The sequence below is a fragment of the Polypterus senegalus genome, chromosome 17 (assembly GCF_016835505.1).
Source record: "Polypterus senegalus isolate Bchr_013 chromosome 17, ASM1683550v1, whole genome shotgun sequence".
Taxonomy (NCBI): Eukaryota; Metazoa; Chordata; class Cladistia; order Polypteriformes; family Polypteridae; genus Polypterus; species Polypterus senegalus.
Genome location: NC_053170.1, coordinates 9241271 through 9267724, shown reverse-complemented (window position 1 = coordinate 9267724; position 26454 = coordinate 9241271). Strand labels below are relative to the sequence as shown.

The following is a 26454-nucleotide window of genomic DNA, read 5'->3' as shown; positions in this document are numbered from 1 at the left end:
TAATGTGTTGTGAACAGGAGTCGGGAATATTGGGAGAGGGGTGTGAGCCTTCCACAAAGTGCAGGCCAAGTCCTTCAATGGCCAGCCCTGTGGAGGCTCACTCCTAATCAACTTGCCCACCGTAGCCATCACCTGCAGGCTTCAGATTGTTCAAAATACCAAAAATGCTTCTCAAGAAGTAGAAACGACAAAACCTCAGGCCTTTTTAAATGAGGGTTTTTATTCATAAACTAGTGAAACGCATCGACGTGGGGGTCCTAAAATAAAGGGTGGTTTAAATAACATTTCCATTTTGGCAACACATTATTTTGCTTTTACCCTGAAAAAAAAAATACAGCTTGACAGTCATCACAAACGGTGGGCTAACTTTCTGAAGTGGCGCTCGTTTGCTGTCTTGTTCTCGGTCTTCTGTATCCTGCATTTTATCTTGCATGACTTTGAGTCTTCATGTCTGCCTGCTGCTCCATTTCCCCAACTCAAGTGCCATCTGTGATGTGCTTAATGCTCAGCAGATGTCGCCAGTCTTCTTCCTCCTTCTTCTAATTACAGAGTTCTTTGTCAAGTTCAGTGATCAGTAAACACAACACTTACACTTCACTGTGAATTCTGAACACATATGTAACATGTCCTGTGGGGATGATCAATGGATGGGCTTGCATGGACCATGCTTTTATTACAAGAAACGTTTCAGCTGACCAGTAAAGTGGCCAGCAGGTTGCCATGACCTAAAGTTTTCTGAACTTCCAGAAGTGTCTGTCTGCATCTGGTCTGCTTATTCTTTCTTGATCTGCGTCACTTGTTGGCTGCTTATTCTTTCTCGGCCTTCATCACTTAATCTTGAGACTCAAGTCTTCTGAGATGCGCATGAAGCACAAGCATCTCTCCATCTTTGACATTCTTCCTTTCTGTACCCTGCACTTGGTAATCTTTTATTTATTCATTTTTCCATTTTGTTGTGGTACGTGAAACTTGAGACTTCAGATAGACAACAAGTGTTTCTTCTGCTTGGTCATCAACAGGAAGTACTCCACTCCTAGTGTTCAGAAATGGCTTCTGACTAATGGAGTCCTTCTGATACAGTAGCTTACACTGCCAGAACATCGCTTCTGAGCCAGACATCACGGGTTGGCGATTGACCAGTTCTCCACAGTGCAAATCTTTGAACCTGAATACTTCATGGTGTGAGTCCATGGACGTTCACTTGGAGATGAGGATAAGATTTGCACTGCGGGCAGGTGGAGTGTAGTGGTGCTGCTGCGCAGAGATGGTGGGATCTGACACAGACAGAGATTAGCTGACATCTCCAGGAAGAGAATCACTCACTGTGTTGGGCTTCCTCCAGACGTGATGCTTAGAATTATGTTAGAGGGAAAAGCATTTGAATTTTGGTTTCATCACACACCAGATAATCTTATTTCTCCTAATATGAGAGTCCTTTAGGTTCATTTTTGGAAACTCCAATTGGGCTTCCATGTTTGATCTGCCGACTCTGCCATAAAGCCCACATTAGTAGAGTGATGCAGGAATGGTTGTCCTTCTAGAAGTTTCTCCACCCTTCACACAGATTCTGAGCCAGCCATTGCGGGTTTATGACTGACCAGTTTGCCACAGTCCAAATCATTGAACTGAAATGCTTCATTTTGTGAGTCCATGGAAAATCACTTGGTAACAAGGACAGGATTTGCACTGTGGATGGGTGGAGTGTAGTGGTGACACTGAGTAGAGAAGGAAGGGTCTGACACAAACAGAAATCAGCTGATGTCTACAGGAAGAGCTTCACTCACAGCGTTGGGTTTCCTCCAGATGCGATGCTTAGAACTGAGGCCAAGCATTTCTATTTCGGTTTCGTCAGACCAAAGAATCTTATTTCTTCTAATATCAGAGTCCATTAGGTTTATTTTTGCAAATTCCAACTGGACTTCCATGTTCCATCTGGCCACTCTGCCATAAAGCCCACATTAGCCAAATGGGGGGGGCAGCTTGATGGATGAGGTCTCCAGGATTATAAACAAATCCAAGTCATATTATGTGATGTCATCCATTGTTAAATTCTGCTATGTACTTCTAAAATTTGTATTTTTATACTGTATTGAGGTTTTGATTTGTTCTGTTCTGTGTATTGTATTGTATTGACCCCATTCTTTTTGACACCCACTGCCCTGGAAAGGGTCTCTCTTTGAACTGCCTTTCCCGAGGTTTCTTCCATTTTTTCCCTACTGGGGTTTTTTTGGGAGTTTTTCCTTGACTTCTGAGAGTGTCAAGGCTGGGGGGGCTGTCAAGAGGCAGGGCCTGTTAAAGCCCATTGTGGCACTATATAACGCGTTAAAAATATTGCATTTAATCACACTTTGCATTGCAAGCACAGGGAGCTTTTGTCAATGCATGATTTCCTGGTACACCGATTACATTGATCAGCGCATCCCGATTCATTTTATTCTCGCACCACCTTAGTTTGAGAAGAAGTATGAAAAATATGAGGTTAACACAGAAAAACAGATCACCAATTCAAGCTTTATGAATAATCGATTCGCCATCAATAATTGTTTTGGTAAAGCCATCCTCCTTCCATTTTATAATTTTTCCGCCACTAGCCATAATTAAATGAACGGTAAATAAAGTAAGAGCAAAGCGAGGGTGACTTATTTAGGCAGGCATATATATGATAGCAACACTCATGACAATGTCAATCATGTTACGTTATTATTAAAATGTTTCCTTTTCTTTTTCATTACTTCTTTAACACACTACTTCTCCGCTGCGAGGCGCGGGTATTTTGATATATATATAATATATGAATGACCTCCAAAGAGCGCTGAGACTTTTGATATCATGAACGTGTCTGCAAACTGGGGTCTCCTGCCCAGCAAAAGTCGAGCAGCCAGCGCGCGTGCATAGCTGTGCCGGCCTTTGAGACGCTGACTGCGCTTCTGCTTTAAGTCAAAGTGAGCACTTTTAATTTTTTTCATCCTCCCCTGCGCTATAGCCCAGACAAGTGCAAACACGGGACCCCTTTTCTACACCACGGCAAAATAATATTAAGGCGATTCACACTTTCTTTTGCACGTATACGATTATGAGATCCTCAACTCGGATTATGAAGACGCACAGGAGTGGAGGGCTGACAGTGCCATCACAGCCGATTAATGGCGGGGACGTCTCACCAGTCTACACAAGACCCACCCCAAGACTGTCCCCAAAAGGCGATCATAACGTCAGCGAACACATCTCTATACTATATAAAAGAAAAGGCAACTTTCCTTTCTTTACACCTTTTTCCTTTTATCCCAAACCAAAGCCTTTCTCTCTTAACTCTGCAGAGGACACAAAACTAATTTTCTTTAAATGCCGGTAAGGCACATTACCAGAGGCACAAATTTGAACGTTCACATAGAAAATGTAATTTCAATGTACCTGTACTTCTTAAAACGTTAATGTTTTACTGTTTAATAACTTATAGACTATAATTTATTATTTTTCCCTTGCACTCAGTGACCAAAGCTATACACACACATATAGACACATACAAACATACACACAAGTATATGTATGTGTATATATATACACACACACATACATACATACATACATACATATATATAATTTGTGTGTGTATGTATGTATGTGTGTGTATATATGATGAGATAGGTATGTATGTATATATATATATATATATATATGTGCATATGTAGATATGTATATAGATATGTAGATATGAAGATATGTATATATGTATGTATGTGTGTGTATGTGTATGTGTGTGTGTGTATATATATGACAGCAGCAATCCAAGCTGTGAGAAAACACTAAAAAGGAGGCGTGTCAGACGTTGTGGTACATTTTCTGATGCAGCTACGAAAATAACTTCGTGACCTGCCGCCAAATACACAAAACAATTACTTTGACAATCATGTTACATTATTTTAAAATGTTTCCTTTTCTTTTCATAACTTCTTTAACACATGACATCGCTGAAGCGGGTATTTTGCTATATATATATATCACAGCGACACTCATAACAGTGACAAAACAATTACATTGACAATCATGTTACGTTATTTTCAAAATGTTTCCTTTTCTTTCTCTTTCCTTCTTTAACACACTACTTCTCCGCTGCCAAGCGGTATATATATATATATAGAGATAGACAGATAGATAGATATGAGAACAACACTCATATCAATGACAAAACAATTACATTAACAACCATGTTACGATATTTTTCAAATTTTTCCTTTTCTTTTCGTACCTTCCTTAACACACTACTTCTCCGCTGCGCTGGTATTCTGCTAGTCTATACTAATAAAAGGTAAATCCCTCACTGACTCACTCACTGACTCACTCATCACTGACTCATCACTAATTCTCCAACTTCCCGTGTAGGTAGAAGGCTGAAATTTGGCAGGCTCATTCCTTACAGCTTACTTACAAAAGTTAGGCAGGTTTCATTTCGAAATTCTACGTGTAACGGTCATAACTGGACCTTATTATGTACATATATACAGCCATAGCCTGCAGCTCGGTCGCCGTGAGGCAGGAGTTGTGTCCTCATCGCCACGCCTCCCACGTGATTGAGTGCCTTCCCATATAAGGCCGTCCGTCAGCGGCAATCCAATAGAAACACTGCCACTAAATATTCGCAGGTGAAGGACTGTGCTTATGCAAACGAAGATGAGATGGTCAGGTAAAGCCGTGGACATCGCAAGATCGCACAAGACAGCGGCTCACGTGAACTGACTATGAACGCAGTACGTAGAGAACAAGGAAGAGCTCTAAAGAGCGCTGAACAAAAAACGCATTAGACAATTGAGAAGGCAGCAAAATAATATGAAGCGAGTGACGCATACAAGCATATTCATAAGTGCAGCTACTGCGGAAACAAAGCACGGTGTAAACCGTAAGTTTAAATTAAGTTCATAGACGGGCTGCCGCTGGTGTTTGTCATGCCTACGATGAATACGATATTCGCGAGATACAAGTTTAATGAGAAGACACGGGGTATAAATGAGACTTTGGATCACTTTGTAATGGGGTTAAAATTGCTGGTGAAGGACTGTGCTTATGCAAACGAATAGGAAAGCACGGTGTAAAGTTTAACTTTAAATTAAGTTCACAGACACGCTGCCGCTGGCGTTTGTCATGCCTAAGACGAATACGATATTCGCGAGATACAAGTTTACTGACAGGACGCAGGGTATAAACAAGACTTTTGATCACTTTCTAACTGAGTTAAAATTGCTGGTGAAGGACTGTGCTTATGCAAACGAAGATGAGATGGTCAGAGATAGACTAGTGTTTGGCACAAACTCAGCCAAAGTGCGAGAGAAACTTTTAAGTGCCTGGTCTGAGCTAACATTAAATAATTGCTGGTGAAGAACTGTGCTTATGCAAACGAATAGGAAAGCAAGGTGTAAAGTTTAACTTTAAATTAAGTTCATAGACACGCTGCCGCTGGCGTTTGTCATGCCTAAGACGAATACAATATTCGCGAGATACAAGTGAACGACTGTGCTTATGTAAACGAATAGAAAGCAAATATTCTGTTATTTTCAAAATGTTTCCTTTTCTCTTTCATAACTTCTTTAACACACTTCTTCTCCGCTACGAAGCGCGGGTATTTTGCTAGTCTGCCATAAAGCCCATATTTGCAGAGTGATGCAGGAGTGGTTGTCCTTCTAGAAGTTTCTCCCATCTCTACACAGATTTTGAGCCAGACATCGCAGATTTATGACTGACCAGTTCACACACACTGCAAATCACTGAAGTTCAATGCTTCATTTTGTGAGTCCACAGAGACTGAATTGGTGACGAGGATGGGATTTGCACTGTGGACAGATAGAGTGTAGTGGCGCCTCTGCACAGAGATAGTGGGGACTGACACAGACAGAGATCAGTTGACGTCCCCAGAAAGAGCTTCACTCACAGTGTTGGGTTTCCTCCAGATGTGATGCTTAGAATTGAGGCCAAGCATTTCAATTTCGGTTTCTTCAAACCAAAGAATCTTATTTCTTCTAATATGAGAGTCTTTAGGAGCATTTTTGCAAATTCCAACTGGACTTCCATGTTTCATCTGGCCACTTTTCCATAAAGCCCACATTCGTAGAGTTATGCAATGATGGTTGTCCTTCTAGAGGTTTCTTTTACCTATACACAGATTCTGATCCAGCCATCACAGGTTTGTAACTGACCAGTTCTCCACAGTGCAAATCTTTGAACTTGAACCGTTTGTGGTGTGAGTCCATGGCAATTCAGTTGGCGACAAGGATGGGATTTGCACTATGGAGGTGGTGAAACGTAGTGGCAACGCTGCACAGAGAAGGTTTGAGTTGATACAGACAGAGGTCAGCTGACATCTACATGATGAGCTTCACTCAGAGTGTTTGGTTTCCTTCAGATGTGATGCTTAGAATTCAGGGCCAAGCATTTCAATAATAATATTAGAGTCCTTTAAGTATATTTTTTCAAACTCCAACAGGACTACTATGTTTCATTTGGAAAATCTGCCATAAAGCCCACATTAGTAGAGTGATGCTGGAGTGGTTGTCCTTGTTGAAGTTTCTCCAAACTCTACACAGATTCTGAGTAGATTCTGTGATGCTTAGAATTGAGGCCAAGCATTTCAATTTCGGTTTCTTCAAACCAAAGAATCTTATTTTCATTTTTGCAAATTCCAACTGGACTTCCATGTTTCATCTGGCCACTTTTCCATAAAGCCCACATTCGTAGAGTTATGCAATGATGGTTGTCCTTCTAGAGGTTTCTTTTACCTATACACAGATTCTGATCCAGCCATCACAGGTTTGTAACTGACCAGTTCTCCACAGTGTAAATCGCTGAAGTTCAGTGCTTCATTTTGTGAGTCCACAGAGACTGACTTGGTGACGAGGATGGGATTTGCACTGTGGACGGGTGGAGTGTAGTGGCGCCTCTGCACAGAGATGGTGGGGTCTGACACAGACAGAGATCAGCTGACATCTCCAGGAAGAGCGTCACTCACAGTGTTCAGGGATGGTCTCTGTGCGGGTGAATAAAAGGAGCTCTCCATTTAGTTCGAAGTGCAAGGAGGTCACTTCTGAGCCAGATGTCGCAGGTTCGTGGCTGACCACAGGTAATTACCACCACATAAATCTTCAAACTGAGATACTTTGTGGTGTGAGGCCACAGCAATTCACTGTAAGTAAGAGAAACAGCTGTTCACATCACGTAGTTAGAGCACGAAAGCCCAAAGTAGCTGACCAGGAAAATGATAAGGAGATGAAGGCGAGCACACCAACAGTGGAGGTATCGATGTGCTCTCGGCGAACTGGTGAAGAGCTGTCTCTTTTTTTGTATGTTCTTCTAGCATCAGTAATGCTGCAGCTCATCTTTGCTGTTAACTTCATCGACTAAATGACTTTGTGTGTGTTTTTTTTTTTATTTTTCTTTCCACAGATGTCAACTCAACACTCCACATTCAGGCAGCTGATAACGGTAAAGAGAATTTCCTATCCACTTCTTCTGTGACCGCATGGGTTTTCAACAGATTCTGAAAATTGTTCTCACCACCATGAACTCCCTCAGGTCTTTTTAAATGTCTTTACTTACTGAGAAGAATCTCAGGGAATAAAAGTGTCTAAAGGGTGGTCCCAACAAGATATTTTTGGTTTAGGGGGGTTACTATTTCTCCATCTCCTAGGGTTTGTTGCCACCACATCCAGAAGACATGCAGGCGTGATGAAGTTCTGTAAAGGACTGGCATCCCGTCCTGGGTTAGTTCATGTCTGGGGCCTGTCGACAAATTAACAGTGAATCAGTAGATTCAGAAAGTATTCAGACCCTTCACTTTTTACACATTTTTCTCATGTTATAGCCTTGCGCTAAAATCATTTCAATTCACTTGTTTTCTCCTCATCAGATAACCCTTGATACCCCAGAATGACAAAATGAAAACGAGATTTACGGAATTAATTATAAATAAAAAACTGAAATATCTCATTGACCCTTTCCTGAGAACTTCATTAAAGCCCCTTTGGCTGCCATTCCAGCCTGGAGTCTTCCAGCATTTGATTCGATACGCTTCACACACCTGGATTTTGGGGGATTTAATTCCATTCTTCACCGCAAATCCTCACAAGCTCTGTCAGGTCAGATAGAGACCCTCAGTGAACAGCCAGTGAATTTTAATGGGGTTCAAATCTCTGGGCCACTCAGAGTCATTTTGCAAATCACTCCTGTGCTGTCTTTGCTCTTCTTAGGGTCGTTGTCCTGTGGGAAGGTGAGCCTTTGACCCAGTCTGAGGACCACAGCTCTCTACCGCTGGTTTTCACTAAGAGTATCTCTGCACTTTGCTCCATTCTGCTTTCCTTCAACGCTGTCTAGTCGCTCAGACCCTGTCACTAAAAAACAACCACAAAGCAGGATGCTGCCACCACCAAACCAAACCCCTGAAATGGGATTGCACAGGTGATGAGTGGTGTTGGGTTTCCTCCAGATGTGAACCTCAGAATTGGAGCCAAAAATTTCAATTTTGGTTTTGTCAGACCAGAGAATCTTATTTCTCCTAATTTGAGAGAACTTTTTGCAAACTCAAGTTTTGCAAACTCACGCTGGGCTTCCAAGTTTCATCTGGCCGCTCTCCCATAAAGCCCACATTAGTAGGAGTGTTGCAGGGGTGGTTGTCCTTCTAGAAGATTCCCCCACCCCCACGCAGGTTCTGAGTGAGATGGGTGGAGTGTAGTGGGGACACTGCACAAAAGAAAGAGAAGGTGGGGGCTGACCCAGACAGAGATCAGCTGACGTCTCCAGGAAGAGCTTCACTTTATCATGGTGGGTTTCCTCCAGATGTGATGCTTAGAACTGAGGGGTCAAGCGTTTCAACTTTGATTTCATCAGACCAGAGACTCTTGATTCTACTGAGATGAGAGTCCTTAAGGTACACTTTTGCAAACTCCAACTGGGCTTCGATGTTTTATTTGGCCACTCTGCCATTAAGCCCACATTAGTAGAGTGATGCAGGAGTGGTTGTCCTTTTGGAAGTTTCTCACATTTCCACACAGATCCTAAGCCAGATATCACGGGTTCATGATTGACCAGTTCACCACAGTGCAAATCATTGAACTTAAATGCTTCGTTTTGTGAGTCCACAGTGTGGACTCTAGGGGGTCACTGTTGCCCCTTATACCCAACAGGTAGGACACAGGATAAAAGCACCAAGAAGAGTTTTAATTCGTTTCCTTCCTTAAACAGTGCCTCCCAGCACCACAGCCACAATAAACAGGCAAGTAATAATCACCAAGCACAATAATAATCACAATATTCTCTCTCTCTCTCTCTCTCTCTCTCTCTCTATATATATATATATATGTATATACTGTATATATATATATATATATATATTCTCCACACCTCCCAGAAAGCTTCATTCACCTCCACCCGGCTCACTTGCTGGGTTCACAGCAGTTTTTTATACAGTCCTTGACCCAGAAGTGCCTCTGTTCTTCCTCACACGTAACTTGCCAGCACTTCCAGGAATTTCCTGGTCTTTAATCAGCCTGGAAGTACTTTGGGGCTTCCGTCCTCGTGACTTCCTAGTTCTTCTGGGCTATAAGGGAAGCATAACATGGCACCCAACATGGCTGAGAAACCGAACTCCAAGGCCCAGGATGCCCTGTGGGAATCCAGGGCATCGCTACACTCCAGGGAAGCTGCAATCTACCATTTTTGGGGACGCAGTGCCCAAAAGTAGCTGCCTTCCCCCATCCTTCCATTTCAGGGGTGTCCTGGCCGAGCTGAGCAGTCGGCTATATCTCGCCACGGAAAGTCACTTGGCGATGAGGATGGGATTTGCACTGTGAACGGGTGGAGTGTCACCACTGCCCAGAAAAGGCGGGGGCTGACACAGACAGATGACATCTCCATCTGCCACACAGCCCACAAGAAGTTTCTCTCATCCCCACGCAGGTTCTGAGCCAGACATTGGCCCATAGAAGGACCTTTAGTTTCTCCATCACACCTTCTTGATGTTTGACGGCGCCATACATTCCCAGCTGCTTTGCCTCTTTGTCCACTCACACATATATAACGATATAATCTATTAAAAAAGTGCATTTCATAATTATATATATATTATATATATAATTATATATAGATAGATAGATAGATAGATAGATAGATAGATAGATAGATAGATAGATAGATAGATAGATAGATAGATGTGAAAGGCACTATATAGATAGATAGATAGATAGATAGATAGATAGATAGATAGATAGATAGATAGATAGATAGATAGATAGATGTGAAAGGCACTAGATAGATAGATAGATGTGAAAGGCACTATATAGATAGATAGATAGATAGATGTGAAAGGCACTATATAGATAGATAGATAGATAGATAGATAGATAGATAGATAGATAGATAGATAGATAGATAGATAGATAGATAGATAGATACTTTATTAATCCCAAAGGGTAATTCCCATACTCCATTAGTATCATACTAATAAAAAACAATATTAAATTAAAGAGTGATAACAATGCAGGTATAACAGTCTATAATCTTGAATAATGTTAACGTTTACCCTCCCGGTGGAATTGAAGAGTCTCATAGTGTGGGGTCTCCTCAGTCTGTCACTGAAGCTGCTCCTCTGTCTGGAGATGATCCTGTTCAGTGGATGCAGTGGATTCTCCATGATTGACAGGAGCCTGCCCAGTGCCCGTCGCTCTGCCACGGATGTCAAACTGTCCAGCTCCGTGCCTACAATAGAGCCTGCCTTCCTCACCAGTTTGTCCAGGTGTGAGGCGTCCCTCTTCTTTATGCTGCCTCCCCAGCACACCAGGAGAAGCCAAACCAGCGACTAATGGGCTATACCTATTTTAGGAAAGGATTATACTGGCGACCGTTTTCAGGTGATGGAGGTCACTATGGAATGTTTTCAAAGACGTACAAAGTATGGAATTTGACTTTGAAGAGGGATTTTATAAGGGTTCCTCTTAGAAGCATCTCAAATATATCTATATACGAGAGAATATAACTTTGAACGGGACCTCAAAAGCGGGGCCCCCTTAGGCCTGGTCACCCCACTTGCCACCCCCAAAAGCCCCTCTTGATCTTAATGGTTAAGTGATATGAATTATTATACACACAAGTCAGCATTTAGCTGGTATGGCTGCATATCCCTACTTGATCAAAGGTGTCATCGTTTCTCACTTCTGCATGGATTGGGTTAGGGTTGCTGTAAAAATACGCATGTTATCTCGTTGAGTCTTCTTTTATAAATCCCAAGTTTTCCGTCTGAAAAATAATAAAAAAAAGTCCAAAATGTGCATTGTGAAAAGACAGGGGGGGGTCCACCCTGTATATTATCATAACAGCAATAATCAAAGTAAGAGTAATCATCACAGACTGAGCCATACTGTGACTAAATTGGTGAGTGGAGGTCTTGGGCTTTACACATATTCGGCAGGAAGAGGCGGGATATGGGAGGAAGTGAGGTCGGCAGAAGGGCGTGGTCTGGCACCGGAAGCAGGTGGAACTTTGATTGGTCTTCTCTTCTGGTGGTCTACAGAAGAGAGAGAGAAGGCATTAGTGTGATTCTCTGTAGCGTACCCGCAGTAAAGCCCTTAGACTGCCTCCCGTGCGCGCGCGTGTGTGACGGCATATGCAAATTTGACCCTTGAGGCTCTACATCATGTTTAGGATAGAAGTGGGGATAAAAACAAAAATGGCAGTGCTGTGGAATATGTAGAAAAATAAACATCTGGAAAAGCAAATGTAACAAAATATATTTTTTTTTGTGAGTTAAACTGTAAAGCCACGTCTACAGTATGTCTATGTCATGCTGTAGGTCGCTATATTCAAAGCAAATTCTGATCGAAATCTATCCTATGTTGATTTTCTCTGCCTTAGCCACCAGCGCAAAGCAAAATGTTTGCAACATCAAAGAACTTTGCGAAATGTTCAACCTGACCATCATGGACTGCTACCAAGTATATATTTTATCCTGCCAACACTCCTTTAACAACAGCATGTACAGCATGGACAAGGAGAGCTGGTGCACTTGGAACAGAATCAATAGGTGAGTGATGATGATGATGATCGTGGACCACCGGAGCAAAGCATGTCCAGTAGGGGTGGCCCCAAATACCCCCCTTAGGGCCGCCTTAACAGCATTATAAGCCCCCGGGGCAAAACAGTGCACTACGTACACAACCTCTCACAGGAATAAAAACATAAATGGTCGATAACATTAAACTGGTAGTGGTACTTCCAACAAAACCAGTGTTCAAACATTAAAAAAAAAACATGCTGTACAGCAAAGGTTAATCAACACAAACGTTTGAACAATATAACATGAGCCTTGAAAAACACAAAAGTGATACCCAATTGGTAAACCATACAAGCATGGGGTCCTTATACCTGTGGGGGCCCCCACGGCAATTGCCCAGCGTGCCCATGCGTTAAGACGGCCCGTGACTTACTGTATCTCCACACTGCAGTCAAAGAACGGGGAACGCCCCATTTTACTTTGTTCGTTTTGCCCACCTTTTTGCATACAATGGCACCAGCGGGACCCCCTGCATCGAGCTTTCCACTGTGGCTCAGTTTGAGAAATCCATGATCACAAATGTAGGTGTGAAAATGGATTCCACTTTAAAACTTGATAGCCATGTACACGCAGTGGTAAAATCTTGCTTTTTCCAGCTGACAAAATTCAAGCCTGTTTTGTCTAAACACAACCTCGAAACAGTGATATGCACTTTTAGAAGCTCTCGTCTCGATTGCTGCAATGCGCTTCTTCTTGGAATGAGCCAGGCCTCCATTGCTCGCCTACAGCTGGTGCAAAATGCCGCTGCTCGATTTTTAACTGGCACAAGAAAACAAGAGCACGATACCCCAATCTTGGCTTCCCTTCACTGGCTTCCAGTTCATTTTAGAATCCATTTTCAGATCCTTGTATTTGTTTTGAAATCCTTTAACGGTTGTGTCCCATTTTATCTGTCGGAACTGCTGCCCCCTTATGTCTCATCTCGCCCGCTCAGGTCAGCAGATCAGATACTTTTATGTGTTCCTAAGACACGATGCAAACTCCGAGGTGATCAGCTTCTTCAGTTGCACATCCAAACCGATTTGCCGTTGTACGTTAGGCAGGCTCCTTCACTCGCTGTCTTTAAATCTTATTTTAAAACGCACACTTTTACTCTCTGGCCTTTAACCCAGTATGGTATGCTGACTATCTGTGTACGTTTTATTATGAATTTCTTCAGCTCTTATTATTTATGTGTTTCTGTTTCTTTTACCCTTTTGGTTTTTGTGTGTCTGATATGTTGGGTTTTATTGTACAGCACTTCGGTTATCCTTGATGGTGTTTTTAAAGTGCTGAATAAATAAATAAATACATACATACATACAGTGGGTACAGAAAGTATTCAGACCCCCTCCAATTTTTCACTCTTTGTTATATTGCAGCCATTTGCTAAAATCATTTAAATTAATTTTTCCCTCATTAATGTACACACAGCACCCCATATTGACAGACAAAAAAAAGAATTTTTGAAATTGTTGCAGATTTATTAAAAAAGAAAAACTGAAATCTCACTTGGTCCTAAGTATTCAGACCCTTTGCTCAGTATTTAGTAGAAGCCCCCTTTTGAGCTAATACAGCCAGGAGTCTTCTTGGGAAAGATACAACAAGTTTTTCACACCTGGATTTGGGGATCCTCTCCAGTTCTGTCAGGTTGGATGGTAAACGTTGGTGGACAGCCATTTTTAGATCTCTCCAGAGATGCTCAATTGGGTTTAAGTCAGGGCTCTGGCTGGGCCATTCAAGAACAGTCACAGAGTTGTTGTGAAGCCACTTCTTCGTTATTTTAGCTGTGTGCTTAGGGTCATTGTCTTGTTGGAAGGTAAACCTTCAGCCCAGTCTGAGGTCCTTAGCACTCTGGAGAAGGTTTTGTCCAGGATATCCCTGTACTTGGCCGCATTCATCTTTCCCTCGATTGCAACCAGTCGTCCTGTCCCTGCAGCTGAAAAACATCTCCACAACATGATGCTGCCACCGCCATGCTTCACTGTGGGGACTGTATTGGACAAGTGATGAGCAGTGCCTGGTTGTCTCCACACATACCGCTTAGAATTAAGGCCAAAAAGTTCTATCTTGGTCTCATCAGACCAGAGAATCTTATTTCTCACCATCTCAGAGTCCTTCAGGTGTCTTTTAGCAAACTCCATGCGGGCTGTCATGTGTCTTGCCTCTCCTCAGTGTGTGGAGACAACCAGGCACTGCTCATCATTTGTCCAATACAGTCCCCACAGTGAAGCATGGCGGTGGCAGCATCATGCTGTGGGGGTGTTTTTCAGCTGCAGGGACAGGACGACTGGTTGCAATCGAGGGAAAGATAAATGCGCCAAGTACAGGGATATCCTGGACAAAACCTTCTCCAGAGTGCTAAGGACCTCAGACTGGGCGAAGGTTTACCTTCCAACAAGACAATGACCCTAAGCACACAGCTAAAATAACGAAGGAGTGGCTTCACAACAACTCTGTGACTGTTCTTGAATGGCCCAGCCAGAGCCCTGACTTAAACCCAATTGAGCATCTCTGGAGAGACCTAAAAATGGCTGTCCACCAACGTTCACCATCCAACCTGACAGAACTGGAGAGGATCTGCAAGGAGGAATGGCAGAGGATCCCCAAATCCAGGTGTGAAAACTTGTTGCATCTTTCCCAAGAAGACTCCTGGCTGTATGAGCTCAAAAGGGGGCTTCTACTAAATACTGAGCAAAGGGTCTGAATACTTAGGACCAGGTGAGATTTCAGTTTTTCTTTTTTAATAAATCTGCAACAATTTCAAAAATTCTTTTTTTTGTCTGTCAATATGGGGTGTTGTGTGTACATTAATGAGGGAAAAAATTTATTTAAATGATTTTAGCAAATGGCTGCAATATAACAAAGAGTGAAAAATTGAAGGGGGTCTGAATACTTTCCTTACCCTAAATAAATAAATAAATAAATAAATAAATAAGTACACATTCATGTACTTACAAAAGGAATTTAACTGAAAAAAGAATGCTAAATTAACTTTCCCTCACGCATGCCACTTAACAGGCAACTTTCTCTGTGGACTGACAGGCAACCGTTGCCACCAATCATTGTTTCCCTTTTGTTGTGCCAAGGGGCCTGCCCTTTCTGTACACTTTTTACTTGTCGTCACCCCTTTGATTGTGAGAGTGCCATCTCTAATTCTGCGCACGGCCCCCCATTCAACTCTGCGTGTCACCTCATTTGAATGTGTGTGTGTCACCTTGTTGAATTATCTTTAAATAGCCCTTTGGGTCCACTGTAAGCCCAAATTCGTCAACACCATGAGAATTGTATTGCGCCCCCCCTCACTGTTTTTCTATCTTATCCATATGTTGAAGTGGCAGCATTATCAAAGATGGGGGCCAAGCCCCTAATAAGTGCTGATGCCAGTAAGACCCTTACTTGCCCAATACTGTACTCACCTCTTGGTTGTGGCAATAGAGCTCGGTTGGCGCCGACCTGACACAGACTGACACCAGAGGCACAGGTGAAAACGAAAATAAAGATTTTATTGTTCTTCCGCTGGGGGCTCACGTCTTCCCCGTGTCCCTCAGCTACAGCACAGTCCCAGAACACACCAAACAAAACCACCAACACACTCTTCTTCCTCCACTCCTCCCAGGCAGCTTTGTCCTCCTCCTCCTCCTCCTCCTCCCCGACTCTGGCCTCTCAAGGAGTGGCTGCGGACTCTTCTTATAGCTCACCCGGAAGTGCTTCAGGTGATAGTTAACCTAATTCAGGCTGCACTTCCGGGTGAGCTCAATAAGCCGTACAGCTCCTCCCAGTGGTGGCCACGGAGCTCAACAGGGCTGAGCCCTGAAGTCCAACGCCAGTGGCCCCGATGTAACCCAGGAGGGCTGTCACTACATGTTCCGGGGGACGTAGTGTGCATACCATGGCTGCTCCCTCGGTCCCAGTGTCAAAGGGGCATCCCGGCTGGGCATGGGTCCCGGCCATCCGCCACAGGTTTCATGTATAATACTCCGGTATGTTACATCTGAACTGCCATCTCACTACCGTTAAACTGCGCCACCTACATGTCTAAACAGTTCTGTTTTGCACTATGTAAATAAGGCCATTCTTCTGCCGCTCTTATTTATTGCACTGATTTATTTACACATCATCGTCTTACTGTCTTTTTGCCTACATACACTTCTGTGCCCCCCTGTTCCCCACCTGCAACTGTGGCACAAGAACATCACTGTGCTATAGCAGTGGACGTGACAGTAAATCTCTCTCTCTCAATGTCCTTCTCTGTCTGCATGCTTGTCCAACACACACCACATTGTCATTGTCCTTGTCCTATGACCCAAATCTTGTAAAAAATGATTTAGATAGGAATAGAAGTAACAAGCTGGTTAAGTTTGCAGATGATACCAAGATAGGTGGATAGGCAGATCATTTGGAATCCGTTATATCATCACAGAAGGACTTCAGAAGCAGACAGGCTTGGGCAGATTTGTGGCAGATGAAATTTAATGTCAGTAAATGTAAAGAATTACACATAGGAAGTGAAAATATGAGGTTTGAATACACAATGGGAGGTCAGAAAATCGAGAGTCCACCTTATGAGAAGGATTAAGGAGTTGTAGTGGACTCTAAGATATCGACTTCCCGACAGTGTTCATATGCCATTAAGAGAATGTCAAGTTATATAGCGCCTTGACGTGTGCAGTACAAGTCACAGGAGGTTCTGCTCAAGCTTTATAACACACTGGTGAGGCCTCATCTGGAGTCCTGTGGGCAGTTTGGGTCTCCAGACTACAAAAAGGACATAACAGCATAGGAGTAAGTCCAGAGAAGAGCGACTGGGCTGATTGAGGACTACAGGAGATGAGTTATGAGGAAAGATAAAAAGAGCTGAGTCTTTACAGTTTAAGCAAAAGAAGATGAAGAGGAGACTTCACTGAAGTGTTTAAAATGATGAAGGGAATTAGTCCAGTGGATCGAGACGGTGACTTTAAAGCGAGTTCATCAAGAACACGGGGACACAGTTGGAAACTTGTGAAGGGGAAATTTCACACGAACATTAGGAAGTCTTTCTTTACACAGACAACCACAGACACTTGGAATAAGCCACCAAGTAGTGTGGTAGACAGTAAAACTTTAGGGACTTTCAAAACTCGACTTGATGTTTTTTTGGAAGAAATAAGTGGACAGGACTGGCGAGCTCTGTTGGGCTGAATGGCCTGTTCTCGTCCAGAGGGTTCTAATGTTCTAATGTTGTCCGTCTCCTCTCCCGACTCCGGCTCTTCATGTGAAGTGGAGGGCTTCCTTTTAAGTTCCATTCCAAACATATTTCCGGTGCCAACTGCTTGTCTCTGGAAAGCACTTCCAGGTCAGGTGGAACCCGAGCCTTCACTTCCCAACAGCTCCCCCTGGTGGCCCCCATGGAACCCAACAGGGCAGTCTTAAGGGACCACAACTCCCGTGCTAGGTCGAATGGCGATTAAAAACTGTCCCAATGTAGGTGGCTAAAAATATCCAGTGATAAACTGTATCCCAATCAAAGATGACTCCTTGGAATGGTGTCTTTGGTGGTCGGATTACCAAAATTTCGATTGGGAGTGTAACAATGTGTCCAGCCCAGTGTGGTTGACCCAGGCGAGCACGCACTTCATGGAGACTGCTGACAAGCCTCCTAATCCCTGACTTTCTTTCTTTCTTCTTTTTCTACCCCCAGCATATACAACCGTTTCACGGTGTGCACAGAAGATGGTTCCTCCTGCCTTAACATCCATTGGCCCAACAAGATAATTGAGGCGCTCTTCATCGAAATCCACCAAGCGTACTTCAGAGACTGTGACTTCTTTCGCGAGTACAAGGACCCGCCCCAGGAGGTCATGCTGGCCCTCATGCTCACTCCCATCTGCATCATCCCACTCATGGTGGGCATCGTGGTCTGGAAGACTAAGAATGGAAATTCGAGCTCCTAGAGTGAGCCCCGCATCCAGAAACGATGGACTTGATCGTTCATGATCATTTTTTTTGTTTTGTTTCCATTTTGGAGTTGCCTTTTAATAATTTACAAAAAATAAAAAATAAATGAGGTAATATCCCATCTCAGGGAGTGGACCGGGACCCAAATTATCTCCACGTCAATGAAAATGAAGGCCGAAAAGCAGGACTTTCTATCCCGTCTGAAGCAACAGGAAGCATTACCTGTAAAAGGCAAACATTTGACAACAACCCTTTCAGTGATATTTCAACGTCTTCGCCCATTCACTTGTAATTTAGTCGCCCGACGTCTTCATTAAAACGGACGAGAGTGTGCGTCACGTATATTTAAAATGTACTCGTTTGTTGTATTTAATCTTTATTCATTATTCTATTTTTCCTTTGTTTATCTTTAAAGTGTTGATCCAAAAACGGAGAAGTGACGCATAACTCGACTCCTTTATTTAAAATGTGTATCTAGAATTTTGCTTTGGAAGTTGGGGTGGGTGGGCTTTTCTTACCCAAACTGGGACAGTTGTATGGTTGAAGTCATGTGGCCGGTACGGCTTTGTTTTGCATTGCTCTGATTTATTAAAATCCAAACGGACCACCGTGTGCTGTCTCTGGGGAGCGAGGGTTGTCTTCACGTAATTTCATTTTTGAGTTCTTGGACTCCACTACAGGCGCATCACTTCTACTCCCCTGCTCTGGATTGTCAACGGCAGGACATCAATGGCCGCCCACCAGAGGTGTCGAGGGTGTCCAGCATGTGGCCTTGACGGATCATTTGTTTTGTTTCTTGTCTCTCGTGGCCACGTCAGACTGGAACGGTTCAGAGTTGAGCACGCGGAGGTTAGGATGAGAATCCGCACCTCCATGCTGATCCAACAGTGCCTTGTTTTGTTGCAGACATAGTGGGGGGCTACCACCGCAAGTAGAGGAGCTCAAATTACCTCAGCGTCCAGGAGTCTCGTTTATAAAGCTCAAAAGTAGAGGCTCAGAATGTGCGGACACAACTTTGTCGACAAAAGTCGGGATTTATAAAAGAGAACTTGACGGGGGACGCGTGTGTATGTCTACGACAACTCTGACTCGTGTGTAACGCGGCATCTCGGAGAAACCGGGACACGAAGACATGACACCACTCTCGATCAAGAAAGGAAATGCAAACAATTTACACACGGGACTGGAGTAACCATTAAGCAAAATAAGCACATACTTCGGGCATCAAGGGAATCGGGGGCATCACAGAAATTCTCCATTGCCAGATTTTCAATGGACTACATGGTGCAAAACTTCAGATGGTGAAGCTCAACCACCAGGTTCCACAAAAAGGGGCTCCCACGTTAAAAGAACAAATGATATACATATGAAGTATATAGGGGCGGCGCGGTGGCGCAGTGGTAGCTTCCCAGGTCCTCCCTGCGTGGAGTTTGCATGTTCTCCCCGTGTCTGCATGGGTTTCCTCCGGGCACTCCGGTTTCCTCCCACAATCCAAAGACATGTTAGGTGGATTGGCGATTCTAAATTGGCCCTAGTGTGTGCTTGGTGTGTGGGTGTGTTTGTGTGTGTCCTGTGGTGGGTTGGCACCCTGCCCAGGATTGGTTCCTGCCTTGTGCCCTGTGTTGGCTGGGTTTGGCTCCAGCAGACCCCCGTGACCCTGTATTCGGATTCAGCGGGTTAGAGAATGGATGGATGGATGGATGATGTATATACACTCAGTTGATGGAGCTGCCCTGTGGGACATCCTGAGACTTTGTGGGATCCCCTCGAGGTTGCTGGATATCATGGCCGGCCTGTACACTGGTACTGTGAGTGCTGTGCAGAGTGGAGACAGAACCTCTACATTTTTCCCAGTTGATTCTGGGGTCCGTCTGCGGTGTGTTCTGCTCCTACTCTGTTCAATGCTGGCGTGGACTGGGTGTTGGGCAGGGTCGTGGGGTCCAGCAGCTGTTGGTAAAGAAAGATTCACGGATCGAGACTTTGCTTATGATGCTGTGATCTTCGCTGAGTCAATGTAGGCTCTGATCGCGGTGCTTGAGACACTGAGTGAGGGGTCTGAGTGTCCCCAAGATTCAGGCCTTTAATGACCTGTTAGGCACGGCCATCAGCAGTGTGTCACCTCATCGGGTGGTTTACTTACCTCGGCAGTGACATTCATGTCTCTGGTGACTCTTCCTATGAAGTCAGTATACGGATTGGGAGAGCATGGGGTGGTCATGAGGTCACTGGAAAGGGGTGGGTGGCGCTCCCAATATCTGTAAAAGGACGAAGGTCCGAGTCTTTAGAGTCCTGGAGCTTACTGTTTTTGACACATTGATGTTATCCAGTGAGCTGAGAAGAAGACTGGACTCCTTCATGTGTTGTCTCCTCGAAGAATCCTTGGGTCCCACTGGTCTGACTTTGTGTTGCTCACGAAGTCCCAAATGAGGCACATGACCTGCATTGTGAGGGAGCGTCAGTTATAGCACTGCGGGTCGTTGTTGAGAACCTGAACAGCTGGACCAGGCTAAGGGGACCCCCACGTAACACATGGCTACAGCAGATAGACGTTGGGACTGGAGCGTGTGTCTGCCTGGGGGGTTGCTAACCAGGATCCCAAGCTGTTTCATCATGTGGTAGATGTGTCGACATGCTGTACCAGTGCCTGCCCCCCAATCTGACCTGTCCTAACCTATATACAAGTCTCTCTATTATAAAAAAAAATCCTGGGAAGGAGACTAGGGAGACGAGATGTGATCTTCTTGGAAGACAATTTGACGTCCAGCGAGACAAGGCAGTGAGACCACAAGTTCAAGGACATCTAACCAAGCAGTTGTTGGAATGCCTTGACAGACAGACATCACGTGCTCCCAGCTCTTAAAACAACGACAAGTGACAAGCAGAACATTGCAGCTCGTCAGAGGCAGCAGGAAGCCAGCAAATGATCCGACCGCTTCTCCTTAGCGTGCGTTCAGCCCCCCACCCTTTTCACAACGCGAGCGGCAAAAGTTTTAAAGTAAAAGTGAAAATAATGCATATGTAACAATTCCCATAAAAATAACAATCTCATTAAATTGTATATTCAGTAAACCAAACCCGGGGGTGGGCAAGCGAAGCGAGCAGGGGGCAGAGCCCCCTAGTTAATTAAAATAATAAAATAGTTATAACAGAGGTTAATGATATATACTAATCTTCGGAATACAAGAAAATTAGAATCCGGTAACTTTCACACGGTCCACCAAGGCTCACGTGATCATTCTTCTCTTGGTCATGTCAGCTGTCTCATTTGGTCGTCTATTAAGACTGAGTGTAACTCATACATATGGGGGCACCAAAATCTTTTAAGTGCTTAGGCCATCTGAAGGTCTTAATCCAGCCCTGTTCATGCACATAATAATTCAGATCACTAATGATGTACGTTAATGTGATGTGGCTGCATTTTAGTTCCACTTTAAGAGGGCCAATGCTGCGTATTTGCAATGAAGAAGTTTTCCATTTTTTCAGCAGTTTATATCAGCTACCTGTTGTCACTTCTCAAGGAACCGGCGGACGGGTCAGGATTATCTCAGCCAAGTTTCACTCTATCATGTGCTGGAAGCCATTAACCGATTGATGAAGCGCTTCATCCAGTTTTCGTGTGGCATGGATATACATACAGTACATAAAACAGAACAGTGTTTTTGTAAACATAAAAATGTAATTTTCAAGTGTCTGGTTATCCTAACGTAATCGGAGCAACAAACTGCACTCACACTGCAAAAAGGGCACCAACCGAGAATGACGTTGCTTTAGTTAACTGTAGCAAGTGACATTCCATTAAAGAGACTGACAAACATTGTGTCTTGGTGCCCTGGGTCAGCCCGTGACTCATTTATTTTGCGGCAAAGTTGCTTTGACAGATGTGATGGTGCTGTACGTGGTGTCTTGCTTGTCGCTAAGCTAACTGGCTGAACCCTCAGTTTCTCACATGGCCTGTGCTATTCACTGTAACAGCAATCATGTCATTACGTGTGCCAGGTGATAGTGGCTACCCGCTCTGTCCCAGTCCCCCAGAGTGCAGAGGAGAGGCACAACAAAGCTGCACATCATCTTATGCTCTCAGATGCGGAGTACAGCCCGATACTCCTGAATGCAGGGGGCGGGGTCTCAACAAGTCAGGAGGGAACAGCCAATGAAGTTCTGGGGCACCATGATTGCATATGTATGAGGTTGATTAGCATGCTCCATATATGGATGTCTCAGGGTGGCGTTCGAGATGAGTCCACGTCTGTACATGTACGACACCATTGTGATTTAGAAATGGAAAATTGTGTAGAAATGTGATTGCGCCAGGTTTGAAAAGTCTGACTTTGTTTTTTGCCATAGGCATTTTCCTGTTTTTCTGCCGGACAGATATTTTCTCTTTCGAATCTATGCAAAGTTTTATGAATGAGTTCCCCCGGTGAGGGAAGAGGTGATTCTGAGTCTGACCACCAAATTGCTGCATTTTTATGGATGTTTCAACTTGAGATTGTGATGAAGTAGGAGCAAAGCCATCCGACTAGCCCTGGGGTCAGCAACTTTTCAGCAATGGTGTTGTACATATGCAGACATGAATGTGTCGCGCCAAACCTGCGTTATTATTCTTCTTATTATTATTAATTATTATTATTATTAATTATTACTATTATTAATTATTAATAACAATTATTATTAATTATTAATTGTTATTATTAATTATTATTATCATTCTTATTATTCTTATTATTATTAATTATTATTATTGTTATTACTTATTATTATTATTAATAATTATTATTAATATTATTTATTATTATTATTATTATTATTATTCTGCATGCCAACATAATTCTACCAATTTTGTTATATATACAGTTGTATCAAAATTGGTCAGGTTATAATGGGCTTCAAAAGTATCCAGATCTTATGTTATTGGTCATTCAATATTTCAAAATACATAGGATCATACATGAAAAGAATGTTTTGTCAAATATTAATTTTCAACACATTTATTAAAAATTGTATTACAAATTATGAATTTCAATTTTTTTTCAATGCAAAATAAACTGCTCAAAAAAATTAAAGGAACACTTTGAAAACACATCAGATCTCAATGGGATAAAAAATCCTGCTGGATATCCATACTGATATGGACTGACATGGTGATGTGTTAGGAACAAAAGGATGGAAATGAAAATGATCAACCGACAGAGGGCTGAATTCAAAGACACCTCAAAAAATCAAAGGGAAAAAATGATGTGGCAGGCAGGCGAGTCCATTTGGCCGAAATTTCATTGCAGCAACTCCAAATCGTACTCAGTAGTTTGTGTGGCGCCACCAACCCCTAACATGCTTGTATGCGTGCCTGACAACCTAATGAGATGATGGATGGTGTCCTGGGGGATCTCCTCCCAGATCTGGACCAGAGCATCACTGAGCTCCTGGACAGGCTGAGGAGAAACCTGACGGCGTCAGATGGACCGAAACATAAAGACCCACCCAGAGGTGTTCAATTGGACTGAGGTCAGACGGGTGAGTGTGGGGGCCAGTCAATGGTATCAATTACTTCATACTCTCACCACATGAGGCCGGGCATTGTCGTGCACCAGGAGGAACCCAGAACCCACTGCACCAGCATAGGGTCTGACAATGTGTCCAAAGTTTTCATCCCGATACCTAATGGCAGTCTGTGGTGCTGTTGTCTAGCCTGTAGAGGTCTGTGCGTTCCTCCATGGATATGCCTCCCCAGATATACCATCACTGACGCCACACCAAACCGGTCATGCTGAACGATGTTGCACTCAGCATAATGTTCTCCACGGCTTCTCAGGACCCTTTCACGTCTGTCACATGTGTTCAGGGTGAACCTGTTCTCATCTGTGAAAAGCACAGGGTGCCAGTGGTGGACCTGCCAATTCTGGTATTCTATGGCAAATGCCAATTGAGGTCCATGGTGCCGGGCGGGCAATGAGCACAGGGACCACTAGAGGATGTCGGGCCCTCAGGCCACCCTCATGAAGTCTGTTTCTGATTGTTTGGTCAGAGACATTCACACCAGTGAGCTGCCTGCCTGCTGGAGGTCATTTTGTAGGCTCTGCCATTGCTCATCCTGTTCCTCATTGCCCAAAGGAGCAGATACTGGTGGGTCCTGCTGATGAGTTAAGGACCTTCTATGAAAGGCCCTGTCCAGCTCTCCTGTCTCCTGGAATCTCCTCCATGCCCTTGAGACTGTGCTGGGAGACACCGCAAACCTTCTGGCAATGCCACGTATTGATGTGCCATCCTGGAGAAGTTGGACTACCTGTGCCAGCTCTGTAGTGTCCAGGTATCGCCTCATGCTACCAGTAGTGACACTGACCTTAGCCAAATGCAAAACGAGTGAAAAAACAGATGAGGAGGGTAAAATGTCAGCGGCCTCCCTCCACCTGTTAAAGCATTCATTCCTGTTCTTGGGGTCGTCTCATTGATGCCCCTCATGTGCACCAAAGCAGCTGAAACTGATGAACAAGCCCCTCTGCCACTTAACTGAGCAGATCAATAGCCCAGAAGTCTCGTTGACTTGATGCTGTACTAAGATTAAAAAGTCTTCCTTTATTTTTTTTAAGCAGTATACATAGTTTGAATAAGAAAAAGTTCAAAAATTCTAATATGATTAATCATTCTTTATTACTAATCAGAGCTATTAATCAATTAATGCCACCCTCGTCCCTGCTCAGTTGCTCCGTATCAGGTGTGGAGTTGGTCACTTTTAGCTTCACGCAGGCTTCTGAATGTTCACGTGTTCGACAACTTCTTTTTGTAGCTTCACTTTTCTCGTCAGAGTTTTTAAACGTGGATTGATGTTTGGTTTGATAATATCTTTGTACACTTGACGTACGACACACGACACTTTCACAGCATAACGCACACACAGCACGATCCTTTTGTTCTCACAAATTCATGTTCATTCGTCCAAGAGTCTTGAAAAGAGCGAACAAAGTTTTTTGTCTTTTATGAGTTATTTTAGGGCAGTGTATTAATTAATTAATTAATAATAACAAAAGCTTTATTTAAACGCACCCCTGCCTGCACTGAACACTTGGTTTCCCTTTATATGCGAGCCGCATGCGCAGAACGTAGGTGAACACGTGCGATGAAATTAAAATTTAAGTTTTTATTTCAATTCAATCAGCGTGCCATTGAAAACTGTCCTGCGTGCCGTAGGACCAGCCTGTCCATTTACTGCTCTGCCTGTATGACCTCTGGCTACAGTCAGGGACCCTGGACAGCGGCGGATGGTCAAGCGGACAAAACAACGTTCCTGTCCTCAGCTCACTGACCTTCTCAAAGTGAGGACTTCAGATTCATTAAACATAAAAGAGCCAGTTGAGGTGGTCTCTGGGCGTAGTTCGGGTACACCGTGAGCACCTCGCACAGGGGCCGAGGACAAGTCGTGCCCAGGACACACCGGAAGGGCTCATATTTCACACGGGACCTCAGGGTGTCCAGGAATTCCACATGGGGAGTCGGAAAACGTTTTTAAGGATTGGGTGGTCTAGCTGTGGGAGGTGAGGGGTTACCACCATGAACCTCACCAAGCAGATCAAAAGTAAAGAGGACACTTAACTGTGAAATATCCAACGACGTCAAAGATCTTCTCTGCATGTGACTTCAGGTGTCATATTTTAGCAGGCCCTGGTCAAACTGACCCGAAACCTTGAAAGTTTTCATTTAGGTCCAGCTAGTCAAACTACAGCAGCACCCATTTAACAATAGCCAGGTCTTAAAAGTGAATTCATAATTCTGTCATTCAATTGGCTGGGTAGTTATTAGAAAAGTGAACATGAATTGCAGACGTTAAAAATTCAATCCCAGTCCTGACACAATTAGGTGGGGTGACTGTGGGCTCTGATAAAAATAAAAAAAAAAAATAAAAAACTGGGGAGGCGAGACATCAGCAAAGCTGTGACATCGTCCAAGACATTAGATGAATACAACTGAAAGAAGCTGAGGGATTTTCAGACCACCCTGTTTAATTATCCTGGTGCTATGGCGAGAATTCCAAAGAAATAAACATAAAATATTCCTCTACTTAAAAAGGGAACGAACAATAAGGGAAACAAAACAAAATAAAATCTTCTTGGCTTTCACTTTAAACTTTTCAGCAACTTTGGCAGATCTTGGGGTCTCGGCATAAACATTTGGGCTGAAGTGCTACGAATCATTTGTGAGGTCAGTGCCTCGTGCGGCGAGAACCGAGAGTCCAAAACAGACGGCCGCACTGCTGTGTCCTCCTTCACAGACGATTCTGGAAAAATTAAAGACTGGGGAACGATTACCTAATCTACTAAAGGAAAAAAAACAGAACATCCTAGAAATAGATAGATAGATAGATAGATAGATAGATAGATAGATAGATAGATAGATAGATAGATAGATAGATAGATAGATAGATAGATAGATAGATAGATAGATAGATAGATAGATATGAAAGG

The 26454-nt window shown here is 43.6% G+C and overlaps 1 protein-coding gene across 1 annotated transcript in view; it reads left to right on the top strand.

The window, feature by feature from the left end:
- LOC120517675 (receptor activity-modifying protein 2-like) overlaps positions 1–18503 on the top strand; it is a 75598-nt gene extending 57095 nt beyond the window's left edge. The window contains exons 4-6 of the mRNA XM_039740111.1: positions 7429–7467; positions 11887–12055; positions 17745–18503. Of these exons, the coding sequence (XP_039596045.1) occupies positions 7429–7467; positions 11887–12055; positions 17745–17997 (461 nt within the window). The 3' untranslated portion in view covers positions 17998–18503. The remainder of the gene's footprint in view (positions 1–7428; positions 7468–11886; positions 12056–17744) is intronic.
- The last annotated feature ends 7951 nt before the right edge of the window (positions 18504–26454 follow it).